This window comes from Lepus europaeus, chromosome 15, assembly GCF_033115175.1.
Source record: "Lepus europaeus isolate LE1 chromosome 15, mLepTim1.pri, whole genome shotgun sequence".
In the NCBI taxonomy this organism is placed as follows: domain Eukaryota; kingdom Metazoa; phylum Chordata; class Mammalia; order Lagomorpha; family Leporidae; genus Lepus; species Lepus europaeus.
Window position 1 is genome coordinate 76,193,292 of NC_084841.1, and position 17,231 is coordinate 76,210,522.

Consider the following 17,231-nt stretch of genomic DNA (forward strand, 5'->3'; position numbering starts at 1 on the left):
TTCCCATTTGAAAAGGCATAGCCAGCTAACGATCAGCCTTAAATGACTTGCCCCTGAAATCAGGAGTGCGGACTGTTTTAATGAGACCTTTTTTTTATTTCCTAGCCTCCTTGCCCAACTTTAGTCGTTTCTCTTCTTGTTAAGCATAGTGAAGGGAGACACTCGACCTCCGAATAGAACACAGAAGGCAGTGAAAGGAGTGCTGAGAAAGGGCTGCGCTCGCCACTGTCTCCGCGTGGTTCCCCAGCGCCTGGCGTATAAGCCCTGGAAGATGCTCACTGTCTCCAGGTTGCGGAGCTAGGAAGTCTGCCTCCATCTCTCCTAAACGCCTCCCATCTTCCTCATGCAGTCAGAGCCAAGTCCTTTTACATCAAAGCCACTGTAAAAATAAACCAAACTCGTGAGCCCTGATCAGTTCATCTTGTCTTCACCTTAACTTTGAAAAAAAGAAACGGAAGGGGAGAAAAAGAGAAAGCAAAGAGCTCTCAAGGAGCAGAGTACAACATGGGTTTGTAATAGTTACCAGGGTCCCCGGGCTAGGTATGTGCAGGGAATAGCTGTGCAGCGAGGTAACGAGCAGGGCCCAGGTGGTTTATATTATAAAAATAACATTCTGACCCACCATGTGCCTGAAACGTTTCTTTCAGTTGACAGGAACTGCTGAGTTTTCTCTGAAAATTGGACTCCCAGACCAGCCCCTCCCCCACATGCAGCAAAGTTCCCCCACCCCCAGCTCACACACAGCTCCAAATTGTTCCCAACATATTCGCCGCCAGCCTGACCCAGGGAGAGAAGCGATATTAACTTGGGTGACTGAGCTTCGACGGTTGCCCTTTTTCACATCGCCATCTGGAAGTGGAAAAAAAAATGCTAATAGAGCCACAATTAGATCAATTGGAGCCCACGCAGATGTGCAGATGTTCATGCTTCGGCCAGGGCAGTCAAGGTCTTAAAGCACTGAAAGGGGGACTGTTAGCTCAGGGCCTGGCTTGTGGCATTCTTTGTGCTGAAGGCTTGCTGTCAGGATGAAACCGAGGTGTGGGTGACATTGAGCAGGGCTGGCAGGCCGTCCACACGAGTTCTGCAAGTCACTTGCTCAGACTCGGACTCCAGGTTGCAAGAGCAAAAATGTTTCCAACCACCTGAAGGACAGAGGCAACCGCCTAAAGGATTCTCAGCCCTCAAAGAGCCAGTTCATTTGGTTTCACCACCTGCAAAGTCCTGGCTGGGGAGAACCCCGTGGGTACCACGTGCTATCCAGTGAATGCCACCTGAGTACCACTGACCTGCACTTGGCCCCAGGGAGGATGGCATCTTCCACTTTGCGTTCTCATTTCTCTGCCATCTGTCACGTTTACTGTTCCACTCCTGCTCTAAGTCAAGCACTGTGCGCCTTATAGGCGCCACTTCTGGACTACCATAAGTAGGCACTGAGTAAAGGTGCTAACTGGGTTTTATACGTGTTTGATCTACAGACTTTTTTTTCTTGATGTATTTTAAGTATACATTCATATGTATATGAATAATTCTAGAAAGTCTATTGTTGAGTTGAGAGCAATCTTTTACACTGATGTCTTTCCACACACTCTTCTATAGAAAGCCCTACAGGTTGGAAATAGGTACAATAAAATCTCAGAACATAGCAGCAGCTACTCCTCCCATACATACTACCTCTGTTCTCATACAGCGCATGGGAAAAAATCATTTATCCAATGATGGCTAACAGGAAAGTTACTGTTCAGAGTCTAAATTGTGTCAGCTTGGCTAGCAGGTGCTTCTGTCAACAGGAACACACCTCTAAATAGTTTTCAAACATGTCACAAGCGATTAATAATAAAACTAATTTCTCAGTAGGCATTTATATTTATAACATGTACATGATGACCAAAATTTTATTTTGATTAATTTAAGAACATCTGTCCATCCTAAAAATTGACTAGCCACTGTTTTATTTCAGGACAGCCCATTGGCCCGTAGTTAATCTTGCCTGGATCTTGGCGTTGCACAGTAGCACCTTGGAGTGCTACAGTGGAGTGCTCATGGAGGAAATAAAAGTGCTGAGCAGAAAAGTAAAATTGAGACCTCTTGGTTAAGTCAACAGTGTATGTTCTTCCCAAGAGCCTAACTTCAGAAGAATTATCCAAAGGATTTTTTAAAGATAATTTATTAATTTATTTGAAAAGCAAAGTGACAGAGAGGAAGAAGCAGAGACAGAGAGATATCCAGTCTACATTGGTTCACTCTCCAAATGCCTGCGATCGTTGGGGCCAGGTCAGTGTGAAGTCAGGAGTGGGAGTTAGGAGGTCTATCCAGGTCTACCAGATGGGCGGCAGGGGCCCAGGCACTTGGGCCATCACCTTCTGCCTCCCAGGTGCATCAGCGGAAAGCTGGATTGGAAGCAGAGGTGGAGGCGGAACCCAATCCCAGATACGCCTGTTCGGGATGAGAGTGTCCCAGGCTGTGCCACAACACCTGCCCACTTATTTGAAAATCTGAAACAGTGCTGCCCTTGGCTTTTGAGTGGAAGCAGTACTCTAGTGGGAAATTAGCATTCGTGGTGTTAGAAGAGGTAGATTTATCATGGAGCCAGTGAAACGCCTGCATAGGCTCCATGCAGGTGACAATGCCAGCTGCTTCTGCTGCTTTTATTTATTTATTTATTTATTTAAAGTCAGAGTTACAGAGAGAGAAAAAGAGAGATCTGCCGTCTACTGGTTCATTCCCCAGATGGCCAGGACAGCAGAATGGAGCCATGCCAAAGCCCGGAGCCAGGAGCCTCCTCTGGGTCTCCCGCTTGGGTGACAGGGGCCCAAGCACCTGGACCAACTTGCACTGCTTTTCCCAGGCCATTAGCAGGGAACTGGATTGGAAGTGGAGCAGCTGGGACGTGAACTGGTGCCTGTATGGGATGCTGGCATTAGAGGCAGCGGCCCAACCTGCTGTGCCACAATACTAGCCCTCATGTTATCTTTCTTAAACATGGAGTCCTAAACTGAGTGAGCTCCAGGACTCGTAAAGTCTCCCTCTGCCCCTGCCAGTTAAAAATGAGACTCAACTGAGGCAGACATTTGGTGCAATGATTGACACCCTTGGCACACTCACATCCGGTATCTGATTCTGATCCAGCTTCTTGCTAATGTAAGCCCTGGGAGGTGGCAGATGATGGCTCAAGTACTTGAGCTGTGAGTCACTGCCACTCATTTGGGAGAACCAGATTGAGTTTCCGGCTCTTGGCTTCATTCTGGCCCCAGCTGTCGCAGGCATCTGGGGAGTGAACCACTGGATGGGAAATCTCTCTTCCTGTTTCTCTCTGTCTTTCAAACAAAATTTTCTTAAAAATTACAAAGGAAGAACTGAGACACAACATTGACAGACAGGAGCAACTGTCCTCTAAAAGCAGTCTGAGGTCCGCCTGCTTCAGAATCCCTGGAAAGGACCCCACAAGATGCATCTGAAGAGGCTGATTCAGGAGGTCAGGTGGGACCCCAGGATTCACAAGTTTGATGAACTTGGAAGTGATCACGCTACGGACAGCTATGGTCCTGAACAACAGAGCCAAGCTCCTGGCCTGGGCCTGCTGGTGATCATAGTGTTCCCTGCGGGTGCCTGGTGGCTTGCTGGTAATCCACACACCAGATTCACAGGGCCAGAAGGAGCTGATCTTGGGGGGAATTTATTTTCCACTAAAGCTGCTGCTATTTAATATAAACGATGTTTACTCTTGAAGACTCATCGAATGCCTGCTAAAATTGTTGAGCTATCCTGTGTGGTAGAATTCCACAAACTCTCTGGGCCCCCTACTCAGGAGAGCCCTTGGAGCTGGAAGGAGACTCTTCCAATAGAAAATGACATCTGATCTCAGGTCTGGTCACATCTGGCCTTGCTAGCTCTCATTTCCCTCCCCTGGAGCCCAGGGAAGCATCAGAAGGAAAGCAAGGGGAGGGAGAAGGATATTAAGATAATTATCAGCACATTCCTCACTTCAGCTCTCACCATCCTCCCTGGCCTCCTGTTCTCCATAAAACCACATTTGTCATGAAGGGATGGGAAGAGAAATTTTGGAGTCTCACATCAAATAACTCCTGACGGGGAGGGTGATAGCCTAGCCTTTAAAACACCAGTTAAGATGCCCACAGGCCAGTCAGGGTGCCTGGTTTGGATTCCTAGCTCCAGCTCCTAATTCTAGCTTTCCACTAATGCAAACCCTGGAAGGCAGTAGTGATTGCTTAACTAGTTGAGTCCCTGCCACTCATAAGGGAGACCTGGACTGAGTTCTGCTCTCCTGGCTTTGGCCTGGCCTGGCCCCAGCAATTGTGGGTATTTGGGAAGTGGACCTGCAGGTGGAGCAACCCCCCCCCCTTCTCTCTCTCTCTCTCTCTCTCTCTCCACCATTCCTCCTTTCTGTCTCTCTGCTACGCAAACAAATAAATAAACAGCACATGGAATATCAGAGCTGGAGCTTTGTCTAGGGTACTATACTGATGTAAGAAATGCTGTGTGACCTCAGCCAAATGATATATGGGTGATGATCTCTATGAGGAGAGAAAAGAGCACAGTGTTAGATAGACCTGTGGGTTAATCTTGCTTGGTTTACTTTTTAAGCTGCATGACCTTGAGATACATAAGTTCCTTAAGTGTCTATTTTCCCACCTGCTAAATACAGATAACAACCAAACCCACATCATAGGATTGTTGCCATAACGACACATGATAATCAACTTGAAGTACTTAGCACCATGCCAAAGACATAGCGTCAACAACGAGTAGTGTTAAGGAGTGCTCCATTCAGGGTATATGGGAGAGTTCCTCATTGCCTGCTGTGAGCAAAGCCTTCGTAATGGTTAACTACTGCTGCCTAACAAACTGCCTCAAAACTTGCGAACATTTATTGTCCAGCAGTTTCTGAAGAGCAGGAATCTAGGCACAGCTTAGCTGGGCCATTCTGGCTCAGGGCTTCCTGGAGGTTGCTGTTGGCTGGAGTTGCACTCAGCGGCAGGCTTGACTGAGACCAGACCATCAGCTTCCGGGCTCGCTCAGTTGGCCATAAGCAGAAGGCGTTGTCCCCGGCCATGGGGGTCTTTCCGTAGGACGGCTCACCATGTGGCAGCTGACATTACTCTGTACAAGGGACCTGGACAGAAGGTCATGGGACCAAGACAGTCACAGTAGCTTATTATCAAGAGTGACATCTCATTGCTCCTGCCGGATTCTGCTGGTTTCACAGAATGGTTGGGGTGGGAGACTGCGCAAGGGGGTGAATCCCAGTGGGGAGGAATCACAGGGCACACGCCACAGGCTGACTACCACGGCTTCACTTCCCTTGTTTGTTTTAACGTTGTGTATTTTATTATTTATTTGAGAGATAGAGAGATCTCCCATCTGCTGCTTCATTTCCCAAATGTTCGCAACAGCCAAAGCCGGGAGGCCAGAACTCAATGAGGGTCTCCCACGTGGGTGGCAGGAACCAAACTACTTGAGCCATTACCTGCTGCCTCCCATAGTGTGCATTTAGAGGGAGCTGGCATTAGAAACTGGACGCAGGTGGCAAACCCTGCACATGTAGAACACGGATATACCAACCCTGTGCCTTTAACCCTTAGGCCAAATGCCTGCCTGGCTCCACTGCCTCCAATAGCTTTCCTGAGCAACACCCCACAGTTTGCCTTTATTTTTTTTTGCTTTAATTTTAGATTATTCAAATTCAAATGATGAGGGCAGTTTATAATCTAGCAGCAAATGAAAGGCATGTGAGCATCAAGATAAATGTCTGAGTGGGGTCTGCTGGCCACTTGGAAAACATGTGGCTCCACATGCCTGAGAATTCCACAGCTGACTTTGGTAAAAGCTCGGCTATTAAATATTCCAGCTCTGCACTTTCACAAAGTGCAAAGGACAGAAGTTGTCTCTCTATATTCACAAGCAAGAGCGGCGAGGGGAGAAGGCGTGGTTTACAAATCTGTATTTATGATTGAGATCGGGCTGCAAAACAGCAAGAATAAGCCATACAACCTGGGAAGTCCAGTTGTAGCAGGAAGTTGCTTTGAAATAACATCATACTTCACTCACTCCCCAACTGTCTTTGACGACCAGTCTGGACACCAATAAAATGTCCTGTCACTTACCGTATTTTATTTTCCTACAGTGTTTCCCACTGTTTGATGGTTAACACTGGCAGGGCCTGTACTTGCAACAGCACCAGGCTCAGATTTAGAGATGCCAAGGACGTGGTTTCTTGGCTAAATTTCTTGCCCAAGGAGAAAGTTCTTCTGGGTCGAGACATCCCATTAAAAGAGCCCTAGAGAAATTCTTCAGCCATTTCTGGCTTCGATTTGTAGTCCCAGAATTTAAAAGAAAGCGGCTGGTTAACATTATAGACATTTTGAAGTACTTGTCTTTCAGAAATGCAAAGAATAATAGCAGGGAAAGCCCTTTGATGGCTCAGAATTTGTTTTATTTTATGTACTTATTAATTGGTACACTTTCTCCTCCATTTTAGGCGAGGATTCTGTGCATTGAAACAATAAAATAAGTAAAGACATGTGTCTGCTTTAAAATCTTGATATTGGTTAAGTCTCCCTAGCCCTTTTTCCTGCTTTCTGGGTAAAGGCTTTTTGTCCTCTCAGCGGGCTGCACTTTGATCTTGGAAACAGTGCCATTTGGCTGTAAATGTACGGGGCGCCTTTGATCTAGTACTTAGCTGGCCTTATTTAAAATAGATAGCTTCTTTTATCTGAGTCGTGTTTACCAGTTCTCTCTCTCTATGAAAGACGGTTTAAGTTGTTATTGTTTAGATAGAAATTTGTTTCTTAAGAGTGCACCAATTAGATCTGAACCCAATTCCCTAAATTCTAAACCCCCAGAGCTCTAGTGTAGATTTGGTAAAGCCATGTCCTGTTACAATGAGCTGCACCTAGAGCTGTCAGGTGCTACTTGAAAACGCTTGTCTGCTTTTCAGTAGGGAACTGACTTTCTGAAGAAAAGCAAATATATCCCACACTCGGGTCATAAAAAAAAAAAGGAAAGATCATCTCAGTGTGTAAATGAGACTCATTTTATTTTAAAAGGTTTATTTATTTTATTTGAAAGAGTTACAGAGAGAGAGAGATTCCATTTGCTGGTTCACTCCCCAAATGGCCACAATGGCCTATACTGGGCCAGGCTGAGGCGAGGAGCCAGGTGCTTCTGGGTTTCCCACATGGTTGCAGGGGCCCAAGGACTTGGGCCATCTCCTGCTGCTTTCCCAGGCACATTAGCAGGGAGCTGGATCAGAAGTGGAGCAGCTAGGACTCAAACCAGTGCCCATATGGGATGCCGGCACTGTGGACAGCGGCTTAACCTTCTACACCACAACGCTGGCCCCCAATCCTTTTGTTTTTATATATATATATATTTTTTTTAATAAAAAGTCTGAATCTAGGGCCAGTGCTAAGATGTAGTAGGTTAAGCCACCACTTGCAGTGCCGGCATCCCATATAGATACCAGTTTGAGTCCCAGCTGCCTCACTTCCGATCCAGCTCTCTGCTATGGCCTGGGAAGGTAGTAGAAGATGACCCAAGTGATTGGGCCCCTGCACCTGCATGGAAGACCCTGAAGAAGCTCCTGGATCCTGGCTTCAGATCAGCCCAGCTCTGGCCGTTGCGGTCATCTGGGGAGTGAACCAGTGGATAGAAGATTCTCTCTCTGCCTGTCCCTCTCTCTGTCTGTAACTCTGCCTTTCAAATAAATAGAAAGAAAGAAAGAAAGAAAGAAAGAAAGAAAGAAAGAAAGAGAGAGAGAGAGGGAGGGAGGGAGGGAGGGAGGGAGAAAGAGAGAGGGAGAGGGAGAGAGAGAGGGAGAGGGAGAGAGAGAGGGAGAGGGAGAGAGAGAGGGAGAGGGAGGAAAGGAGGAAGGGAGGGAAGGGAGGGGGGGGAGAGAGAGAGAGAGAGAGAGATCTGTATCTGTATCTTTCATCCTTGTCTTTAAATGGGTTTTCCAAGCATTCTATCCAGTGCCTTAGTGATTTGTTGTCTAGTTTCCTAGGCTGTATTCAGTTATTCATTCAACAAACTAAGATGGAATGCTCACATAGGGAGTACCAACAAACAGTTCCGTTGCAGTGTGGTCAGTGCCTCTGCAGCAGCCTGACCTTGGGAGTGATCAGGAAAAGCTTCCCAGAAGGACCACTGAAGTCCCCAGCCACGCCCATAATACAAAGCCTCCTACTTGCTCAGACCCCATACGCCTTGGAAGAGACCCAAACTTTGAATGGCCTTGATGCCTAAAGCTGCCCAAAGCCTTCTTCTTTGTCATTCAACACCAAAGAGAAAAATCCCAAACTACTTTCCATGTACATTTTAGAACTTGAGTTCCAGCCTTCATTTAAAGGGTACATGGAAAATCAGTCTTGGTTGCACAGTTAAAATCGTTCCTTCTGCCTTTTATTCTTCTGCTTTGATATAGTTTTCCATTCTCTTCAATACTAATGCTCTTGCCATTTCAAAGCCTTGCAGTTAGTTCATCCACATTGAGCTCCTCCAAGTGCTGCCCCTGGCCCAGGATCTATGCAGGATGCTCAGGAAATGTACAAGGGAGAGAGGGTGGGGGAGAAAGGATCACTGCAAGGCGGTTTGCAGGGAACATCCCTGGTGGGGGAAGGGGGAGGGAGGGGGACTTGGAGCCTGATCAGAGAACTCAAGCTGAGATTGTGGAGCTGGGGAGGAGAGGAAGGCCTTTGGAGGGCCGGAGACTGTTCCTAGGACAAGGCAGAGAGAGTCCGCGTTGAGCCAGTGCTGAAAGTGAGTCGGGGGCTTGGGCTTCTCCCCGGGAGTGGCACAGAGCTGTGAAGCTACAAAGTGAGTGTGAGCTTTGGTGATGGCCCTCTTGGTTCATTGCAGCCCCCAAGCCGTACTGACTCTGACAATCGTGCCTTCTAGGTCGTAGGAGCCTTGGGGCCTGGAGAGCCTAGCTCTGCCCCACCCCCACCCCCACCCCTCCGTATTAGTCCAGTGAGGACCTTAGCTCCCATGGTTCAGGCAGTCCAAGTGTTGTGGCCAGCGAGTGGCAGCCTGGTGTGCCTGGTGACCCCATTAGCCATGCTTGGGCCCTGGCTTCTCCTCCTGGGACTGGTTTCCCAGTAGGAGACCTGGAGTTGAGGACTTAGTCCAGGTGCTCTCCAGAAGGTGCCGTGTGCTCCAGGGACAGCCCAGTTTTCATACCTCCCTGCGTGGACTCAGAGTCCACACCAAGTCAGAACACGAAGTGTGGTGGTTGTTAGCTGTCAAGAAAAGAGACAGGATGGCAGACAATGGATAAATAACCCCTTGGGACTCCCGCATCCCTGTGGGAATGCTGGTTCCAGTGTCAGTTGCTCTGCTCCTGATCCAACTTCCCGCTAATTCACCTGGGAGGCAGAACTGCTTGAGTTCCTGCCATCCATATGGGAGACCCATGTGGAGATGCTGGCTCCTGCCTTCAGCTTGTCCTAGTCTCAGCTGTTGTGGGTATTTGAGGAAGAAAAGAGCTATTCTCTCTCTCTCTCTTTTTCTCTCTCACTCCCCCCCCCCCCCCGTCAGTCTGCCTTTCAAATAAATAAATAAATAAGTCTATTTTTAAAAGATTTATTTATTTATTTGAAAGGCAGAGTTACACAGAGAGGCAGAGCCGGGTGGGGGGCTTCCATCCACTGCTTCACTCCCCAGATGGCTGCAATGGCCAGAGCTGAGCCCATTCAAAGCCAGGAGCCAGGAGCTTCTAGGTCTCCCATGTGGGTGCAGGGGCCCAAGGACTTGGGCCATCTTCTACTGCTTCCCCAGGCCATAGCAGAGAGCTGGATTGGAAGTGCAGCAGCCAGGCCTCAAACCAATGTCCCTATGGGATGCCGGCACCGCAGATGGTGGCTTTACCTGCTATGCCACAATGCTGGCCTCAATAAATAAGCTTAAAAGAAAGAAAGGAGAGAGATAAAGAGGAAGGAAGGGAGGGAGGGAGGGAGGGAGGAAAGAAGGAAGGAAGGAAGGAAAGAAGGAAGGAAGGCAGAAAGGAAAGAAAGAAGGAAAAAAGGGAGGAAGGGGAGAGAGAAAGGAAGAAAAGAGAAAGAGAAAAAAAAAAAGATAAAAAGGGAGGACAGAAAAGAATGGGTGTATGGATCAGCCCCCGCTCAGCCAACAGGAAGCCGGGCCAGGAGGATGGACAGCAATATTACATTTGGGAGAGCCACACTTCCACAAGTTACTCGTCAGGGGCTGCCTAGAGTCCTTGGTTCCAAGAAAGTCGATGGAATGTATTTGACCCAAACCAGATAGACTAAGAACAAGGTAGAAGGGGGAATCCTAGAGGTGCTCGGGCAACTGTTACCTGAAGGAAGGTAGGGGACAAAGGCTGGAAAAGCAGCAACCATAGACATTGACAGCAGTGCCCTTGAACTAAGCCAGAAGTAGAAGTGTGTAAGCCGAGGTGCCCGTGAAGGAGCGCCGTGGTTGTGCCGGATAGTCTCAGTGATTCAGCCGTATTGGTGAGTTGCTCCTAACCTCAGCCCTGCTGTGATGTCCACTGCACAGAGGGGACACTGAGGAACAGGGAGACTGATTAATTTGCCCAAGGTCTTACAGCTCACAAATGCCAGCACTGGGGCTTGAGCCCAAGCAGTCTGATTCCAGAACCCGTGAGCTTCATCATTGTCGCAAGTGTCTCCACTTTCACTTAGATTCTTTTCTTGCATTTTCTTTTTTTTTTTTTTTTTTGGTCTGAAACAGGGATTTGAGGACAATCCTGAGTACGAGGGTAAATTACCCAGCACACAGTAGGAGCTACACCTAATGCTATGGTTGCTTATTAGCATAGGAGGCAAAGTCCCTGGTACACAGTGGGAATTCCATGACTGCGAAACAACGACTTAGACAAAAATGCAACTGAAGACATTTGAATGGGCTCCAGAGCTCACAAAGTCAGTGTGATCTTTAGGGGAGTTGAGCGATGTGCAGGAAATAATAGGTACTGACAGCAAATGTATGAATGAGATATTTGGTGCCGAGGCTGTTGATGCCAGGACGAGATGGCGAGATCCTGGCTCCTCTAATAACTCCTGTTCTCTTTCCCATCTCAAGTGTTGCTTAAGTAGAGCTGAGGCCAGACGAGACGCAGCCAAAGTGGCCCTAATCAACTCCCTCTTCAACGAGCTGCCCTCTCGCAGGATCACCAAGGAGTTCATTATGGAAAGTGTCCAGGAAGCCGTGGCTTCCACCAGCGTGAGTACTGAGACCACTAGGGGCATTTGGATCTTGGAGATGATAAAGTGAGCAAATGCTTTAAGAATTATATGGCATGGTGGGTAAGTCTCCGCTTGGGACACCCGCACCCCATAACCGATTTCTGAGTGCTTGGTTCAAGTCCTGACTACTCTGCTTCCAACCCAGCTTCCAATTAACGCCCACCCGAGAAGGCAGCAGATGATGTCTCAAGTTCTTGGATCCCTGCCACCTACAAGGGAGACCTAGATGGAGTTTTGGACTCCTGGTTTTGGCCCTGCCCCACCCTGGCTGTTCTGAGCATTTAGGGAATGAACCGACAAATTGAAGCTCTCTCTCCATCTGTCTCTGTCCCTCTGTCTCTGTCACTCTGCCTTTTGAATAAAATAAAAAAATTTAAATATTAAAGAACTACAAAAGTTTAACTTTTATTCATTAAATCCTTAATTTTCAGCAAACAAAATGCTTGCCTTGAAAATCACAAAATATGGGCCAGTGTTGTGGTGTAGCAGGTGAAGCCTCCACGACAGTATCAGCATCCCATATGCGCACTGGTTCCTGTCCCAGCTGCTCCACTGCTGATCCAGCTCCCTGTCTCTCCTATTTATAACTCTGATTTCCTTTTCTTTTCTTTTCTTTTTTTTTTTTTTTTTTTGACAGGCAGAGTGGATAGTGAGAGAGAGAGACAGAGAGAAAGGTCTTCCTTTTTGCCGTTGGTTCACCCTCCAATGGCTGCTGTGGACGGCGCATCACGCTGATCTGAAGCCAGGAGCCAGGTGCTTCTCCTGGTCTCCCATGCAGGTGCAGGGCCCAAGGACTTGGGCCATCCTCCACTGCCTTCCCGGGCCATAGCAGAGAGCTGGCCTGGAAGAGGGGCAACCGGGATAGAATCCGGCACCCCAACCGGGACTAGAACCCGGTGTGCCGGCGCCGCAAGGCAGAGGATTAGCCTGTTAAGCCACAGCGCCGGCCAACTCTGATTTTCTTAAAAACTAATTTTAAGTATATTTTTTAAAAAAAGTAATGATATGGGAACTAGTTTCACATGCCACATCTCAGAACTGTGCTTAAATTTCCCTGGATCATAATTCATCAATCTTTACATCACAGTAGATCATTTGATCCACCTTGATGGGTTTATGTAATTATGTGCTTTTCGAGGTGCATGGATTCCTTTAGGACCTGAAAACTCATGCAGCTGGGGACTACGTTAGTGACAAACCAGCCCCACTGTCCCCCCAGTTCAACTACTCCTAAAATCCCGAGGTGCCTACTGGAGTGCTGACACTGCTGCCCGGGCGGGGACCTGTAATCTGTATTATAAGGAAACACAGACTGTTCTGAGACGCGAACAACCACATGGCCAATCTGTTCTAGCTAAGAGAATGATCAAAGTTGGTATCATAGGCCGGCGCTGCGGCTCACTACGCTAATCCTCCGCCTGCGGCACTGGCACCCCGGGTTCTAGTCCCGGTCAGGATGCCGGATTCTTTCCTGGTTGCCCCTCTTCCAGGCCAGCTCTCTGCTATGGCCCAGGAGTGCAGTGAAGGATGGCCCAGGTGCTTGGGCCCTGCACCCGCATGGGAGACCAGGAGAAGCACCTGGCTCCTGGCTTCGGATCAGCACGGTGCGCAGGCCGCAGCGGCCATTGGAGGGTGAACCAACGGTAAAGGAAGACCTTTCTCTCTGTCTCTCTCTCTCACTGTCCACTCTGTCTGTCAAAAAAAAAAAAAAAAAAAAAAGTTGGTATCATCATTAGGGGCCAGTGCACTGTGACTTAGGGGGTACTTCTGCAGCCTACAGTGCTGGCATCTCACATGGGTGCCAGTTTCAGTCCCAGCTGCTCCACTTCCAATCCAGCTCTCTGCTATGGCCTGGGAAAGCAGTAGAAGACGGCCCAAGTCCTTGGGCCCCTGCACATGCATGGGAGACCCAGAAGATGCTCCTGGCTCCTGGCTTCGTATTGGTGCAACTCCCACCATTGCGGCCAACTGGGGAATGAACCAGCAGATGGAGAATCTTGCGCTCTCTCTCTCTCTCTCTCTCTCTCTCTCCCTCTGCTTCTTTGTAACTCTGCCTTTCAAATAAATAAATAAATCTTTTAAAAAATTTTTAAAATACCATAATTAATATCTTTCTTTTTAAAAAATAATATTTATTTGAAAGGCAAAGTGACAGAGAGAGAAGGAAGGGAGAGAGACAAAGAGAGAGAGATATCTTCCTTTATCTAGTTCACTCCCCAAATATCTGCTGTAGCTGGGGCTGGGCCAGGCTGAACCAGGAGTCAGGAACTCCGTCGGAGTCTCCCATGGGAGTGGCAGGGGTCCAAGGACTTGGGCCATCTTCCACTGCTGTCCCAGTTAGCAGGGAGCTGGATCAGAAGTGGGCAGTCAGGACTCAAACTGGAGTTCCAGTATGGGATGCCAGTGTCACAGACAGCAGCTTCATCTACCGCCCCACAATGCCAGCCTTGTGCATTCCTTCCAAAGGGCTTCGGCAGTTTCTGCAAGGGACACAACATAATGCAAAGTGCTTTAAGAACAAAGAAGGCTGTCTTAGAAATTTAGGTGAGACGTTTTGTCTGCAAACCGGGACTAGAGTCTTTTTATCCCATGAATACTTTGCAACTGCAATCCCATTCCCTCTAAATACGAGCCACGGAGGAAACCTAGGGCCCGGTCTGCGGCAGTGCGTCCCTTTGTGCACTCAGTGTGAGAACCGGGCATCACCAAAAGGCTCGGCCGCCTCTGGCTTGCTGGTGACACGGGCATCGCTGCTCTAAGAAACATCTTCTGCTTCCCTGAGCCTGTCCAGAGTCGTTCTGTCACTCTGCAGGCCCCGCTGATAAGGAGGAGACAGTCTGAGGCTTCCAGTGGCCCTTTTCCCTCGTAAAGGCTTGTATCATTTAGAGGAGAGCTGGGGAAGCAGCAGGCGAGGCGGAGTGATTGACTGGACAGGGAGGGAGCCGGGAGCCCTGCTCTGGATCTGGTCTGAGGATGAAAGGAAGCCTTTATTTTCCGGCCCTGTAAATTTCAAGTGCCTTGGAGGAAGAGAAGTTAGGAACATGACGCCTGATTTATGTAAGTGTGGAATTTACTCAGGAGCGGGGAGGGGCCCTCCGTGTAAATGTAATTTATCATTTTTCATGGAAATTTCTAAGGAAAGAGAATAAATATGGCCCACAGGCTTCTGGATGGCATTCCTCTGAGATATTTAAAAAGCCAACATAAATATTTCAGCAGCAGTGCGTTAATGTGATTGCATTCAAAAGCTATAAATTTGCTGCTATCTGATGCGGGCAGTTGCTTGTTCAGTCTCACACAGTCACCTTTGCCCACCTTCCCAAGAAGCCCAGGCCGTGGGATCTTGAAGGGTAGGCACGAACACCATTCCAGGGCCTCAGCGGCCCGGCCTCACTCCGAGCAACCACGTTGAGGGGCAAGCTCATTTCTCCCCATCACCCACCCACCTTGTTTCCTAAAGAGTAAGTGGTGTGGGAATGAAAAAATAAAAACCAAGATCCGTGACTCCAGCCTGAACACCCGTGTATTATGGAAAGCTCCCATTAAGAATCCTGACAATAAAATATGAATGGTTTGCACAACTGGCGAATTCTTTCTGTGTGAGTTTCACGATCTTGCCTGGTGATTATTGGAATCAGAGCAAGGTCAGTGTCCCGAGATGTCAACGGGCAACAAAGAAGGCGGCCTTGCGGGCAGTCACACCGGCCTCCCAGTCACCACCAACAAAAAGTCTGTGCAGTGCTACAAAGACTTCTACTTCAGGGTAATTATTTTATCAGCAAGCATATAATAAGCTAATAGTCTTGTTTTTTCAAGATTTTACTTATTTGAAATCAGAGTTACAGAGAAAGAGGGCAAGACAGAGAGAGGAAGAGACAGAGATCTTCCATCTGCTGGTTGACTCCCCAAATGGCCACAAAGGCCAGGGTTGGGTCAGGCCAAAGCCAAGAGCCTGGAACTCCATCAGTATCTCCCAAGTGGGTGTCAGGGGTTCAAGCAATTGAACCATCTTCTGCTGCTTTCCCAAGTGCATTAGCAGGGACCTGGATGGGAAGAGGAGTAGCCAGGACTTGAACCGCCGCTCATATGGGATGCTGCTCCTAAGAGTGTCGCAGGTGGCAACTTAACCCATGTGTCATATGCCAGCCCCTCAGCTAGTGCTCCAATCAAAAGACTGAAATTGATTGCAGAGCCCTCTTTACTCTGGTGAGATTTGGGAGTCTATCTGCTTGGTGTGCAGCGGTCGATGGTGTAGGTCTGGGGAGCCTCCCGCAGGCGGTCTAAGTCCCGTGAAATCATCAGGTCTGGCCCTGCCAAGGCAACCACAGGCAGGACTCGACATTTGATAATCTATACCTAGCTAATTTTTAAGTTAGTAATTTTGTAAGGCCTGCAAATGATGTTATAAATATCCAAACAGCCCTTGGCAGAAAAAAAGGTGCTCCACCCCCGGCTGGGCCCACAATAGGCTTACTGTGTGGCCTTGGGATTAATTTGTGCCTGCCAGGAGAAAGGGAGGAAAAAGCAGTGATGTTTTCTTTTCTGCTTTCCGTCCCCAGGGCACTTTAGATGACGCGGACGATCCTGGCACGAGTATTGGAGCCTATCACTACATGCTGGAGACAAACATGGGGAAGACCATGCTGGAGTTTCAGGTACCGCCGGACTTCCGGCCACACCAGTACTGGATGACCCAATCCAGGGGCCTGGGGGAACTCTCCTCACCACTATCTCCTGTAACAGTAATTAGTGTTCAAAACACTAACCTGCCTGGAGCACAGCGCGGTAGTCCATCCTTCACCACAACTCAGTAGGCAAACACTAACAAGCAAATGAGGCACAATCTTTGCTTTTGTTAGGGGAAGCAAGACTTACGTCTAACAAACAGGTGAGGAGCACCACAGGCCAGCTATCAAGATAAAGCTCCCCTTAAACGAAACCAAACAGTTTGGACTTCAGATTCTTAATTCATAGAAATCATAGATAAAGGTGCTTACATAAGTGCACATTGACAATAACCCCCTCAGGTCTGGTGTCTCTATTCAACAAGACCTGCCACCCCTTCATCAACCAAATAAGACAGTTGAGCGACGAATCGTCCTCTTTCCTCCATGGCTGACAAGCAGCGTTAGAGCCAAGAAGCTTCTGGCGTCTCCTGACTTAACAGTGGTTCAGCGGACAGTTTTGACTCCACAATGATGCAGAGGTGTAGCTACGCAGTTGTTCTGTTGTCACTTCCAGTACCATGTTCAGTAAATTGCATGAGATGTTCAACTCGTTGTTATAAAACGGACTCTGTATTAGACCATTTTGCCCGCTCATAGCTAATGCAAGTTTCTCGCCCAAGCCAGGCTAACCTGCGATGTTCAGTAGGTTAGGGATAGTAAACAGTGTTTACAACAAACTCATAAAGGCTGGTAGGAATCAATGCATAAAATAACAAAGAGTCTTTACACCCCAAATTCTATTTTGTTGTGTCAGATTGCAAAAAGTAATCATAGACTACATGGTTTGATTCCAAGAAGCGATTTCATGAACAAAAATGTTCCTTGCAGAATGACTTCTGGTAGTGTTGCAGCTGAGGCCTCAGGGCACCAACTTGCAAACATTCCCTCTGTCCCTTCCTGATGCTTCCTGACCAGTCAGTCAGCCAGCCATTTCTCAGGTGGCCACGACCTTCCCATCCATCATTTTAAATCAGGGTGTCTCTTCAGTACCCCACCCCTCATCCAAGCGCCCTGGGATGGAATATGGGCATCCCAAGCAGTGGCTTTAACTACTGTGCCAAGTGCCTACCCCTCAAATTTTACACCCAAATAAACGTATCTTTAACTCCATTTTTCCATGAGTGACTTGAAATCCCCTCCTGTTGCTGAGGGATGATGTTACTGAAATGCCAGAGGCCTCTGGCTGGCTTCCCTGACAGCTGTCTCTACCCTGAACTTGCTGTGTGGACAGCTTAGTTACCCTGCACAAAACAGCTCA

General features: G+C 48.2%; 1 protein-coding gene across 1 annotated transcript in view; it reads left to right on the plus strand.

Moving 5' to 3' along the window:
- The window catches only part of LIX1 (limb and CNS expressed 1), a 52,261-nt gene that overhangs the window by 24,796 nt on the left and 10,234 nt on the right, over positions 1-17,231 (plus strand). The window contains exons 3-4 of the mRNA XM_062212298.1: positions 11,083-11,223; positions 15,806-15,901. Of these exons, the coding sequence (XP_062068282.1) occupies positions 11,083-11,223; positions 15,806-15,901 (237 nt within the window). The remainder of the gene's footprint in view (positions 1-11,082; positions 11,224-15,805; positions 15,902-17,231) is intronic.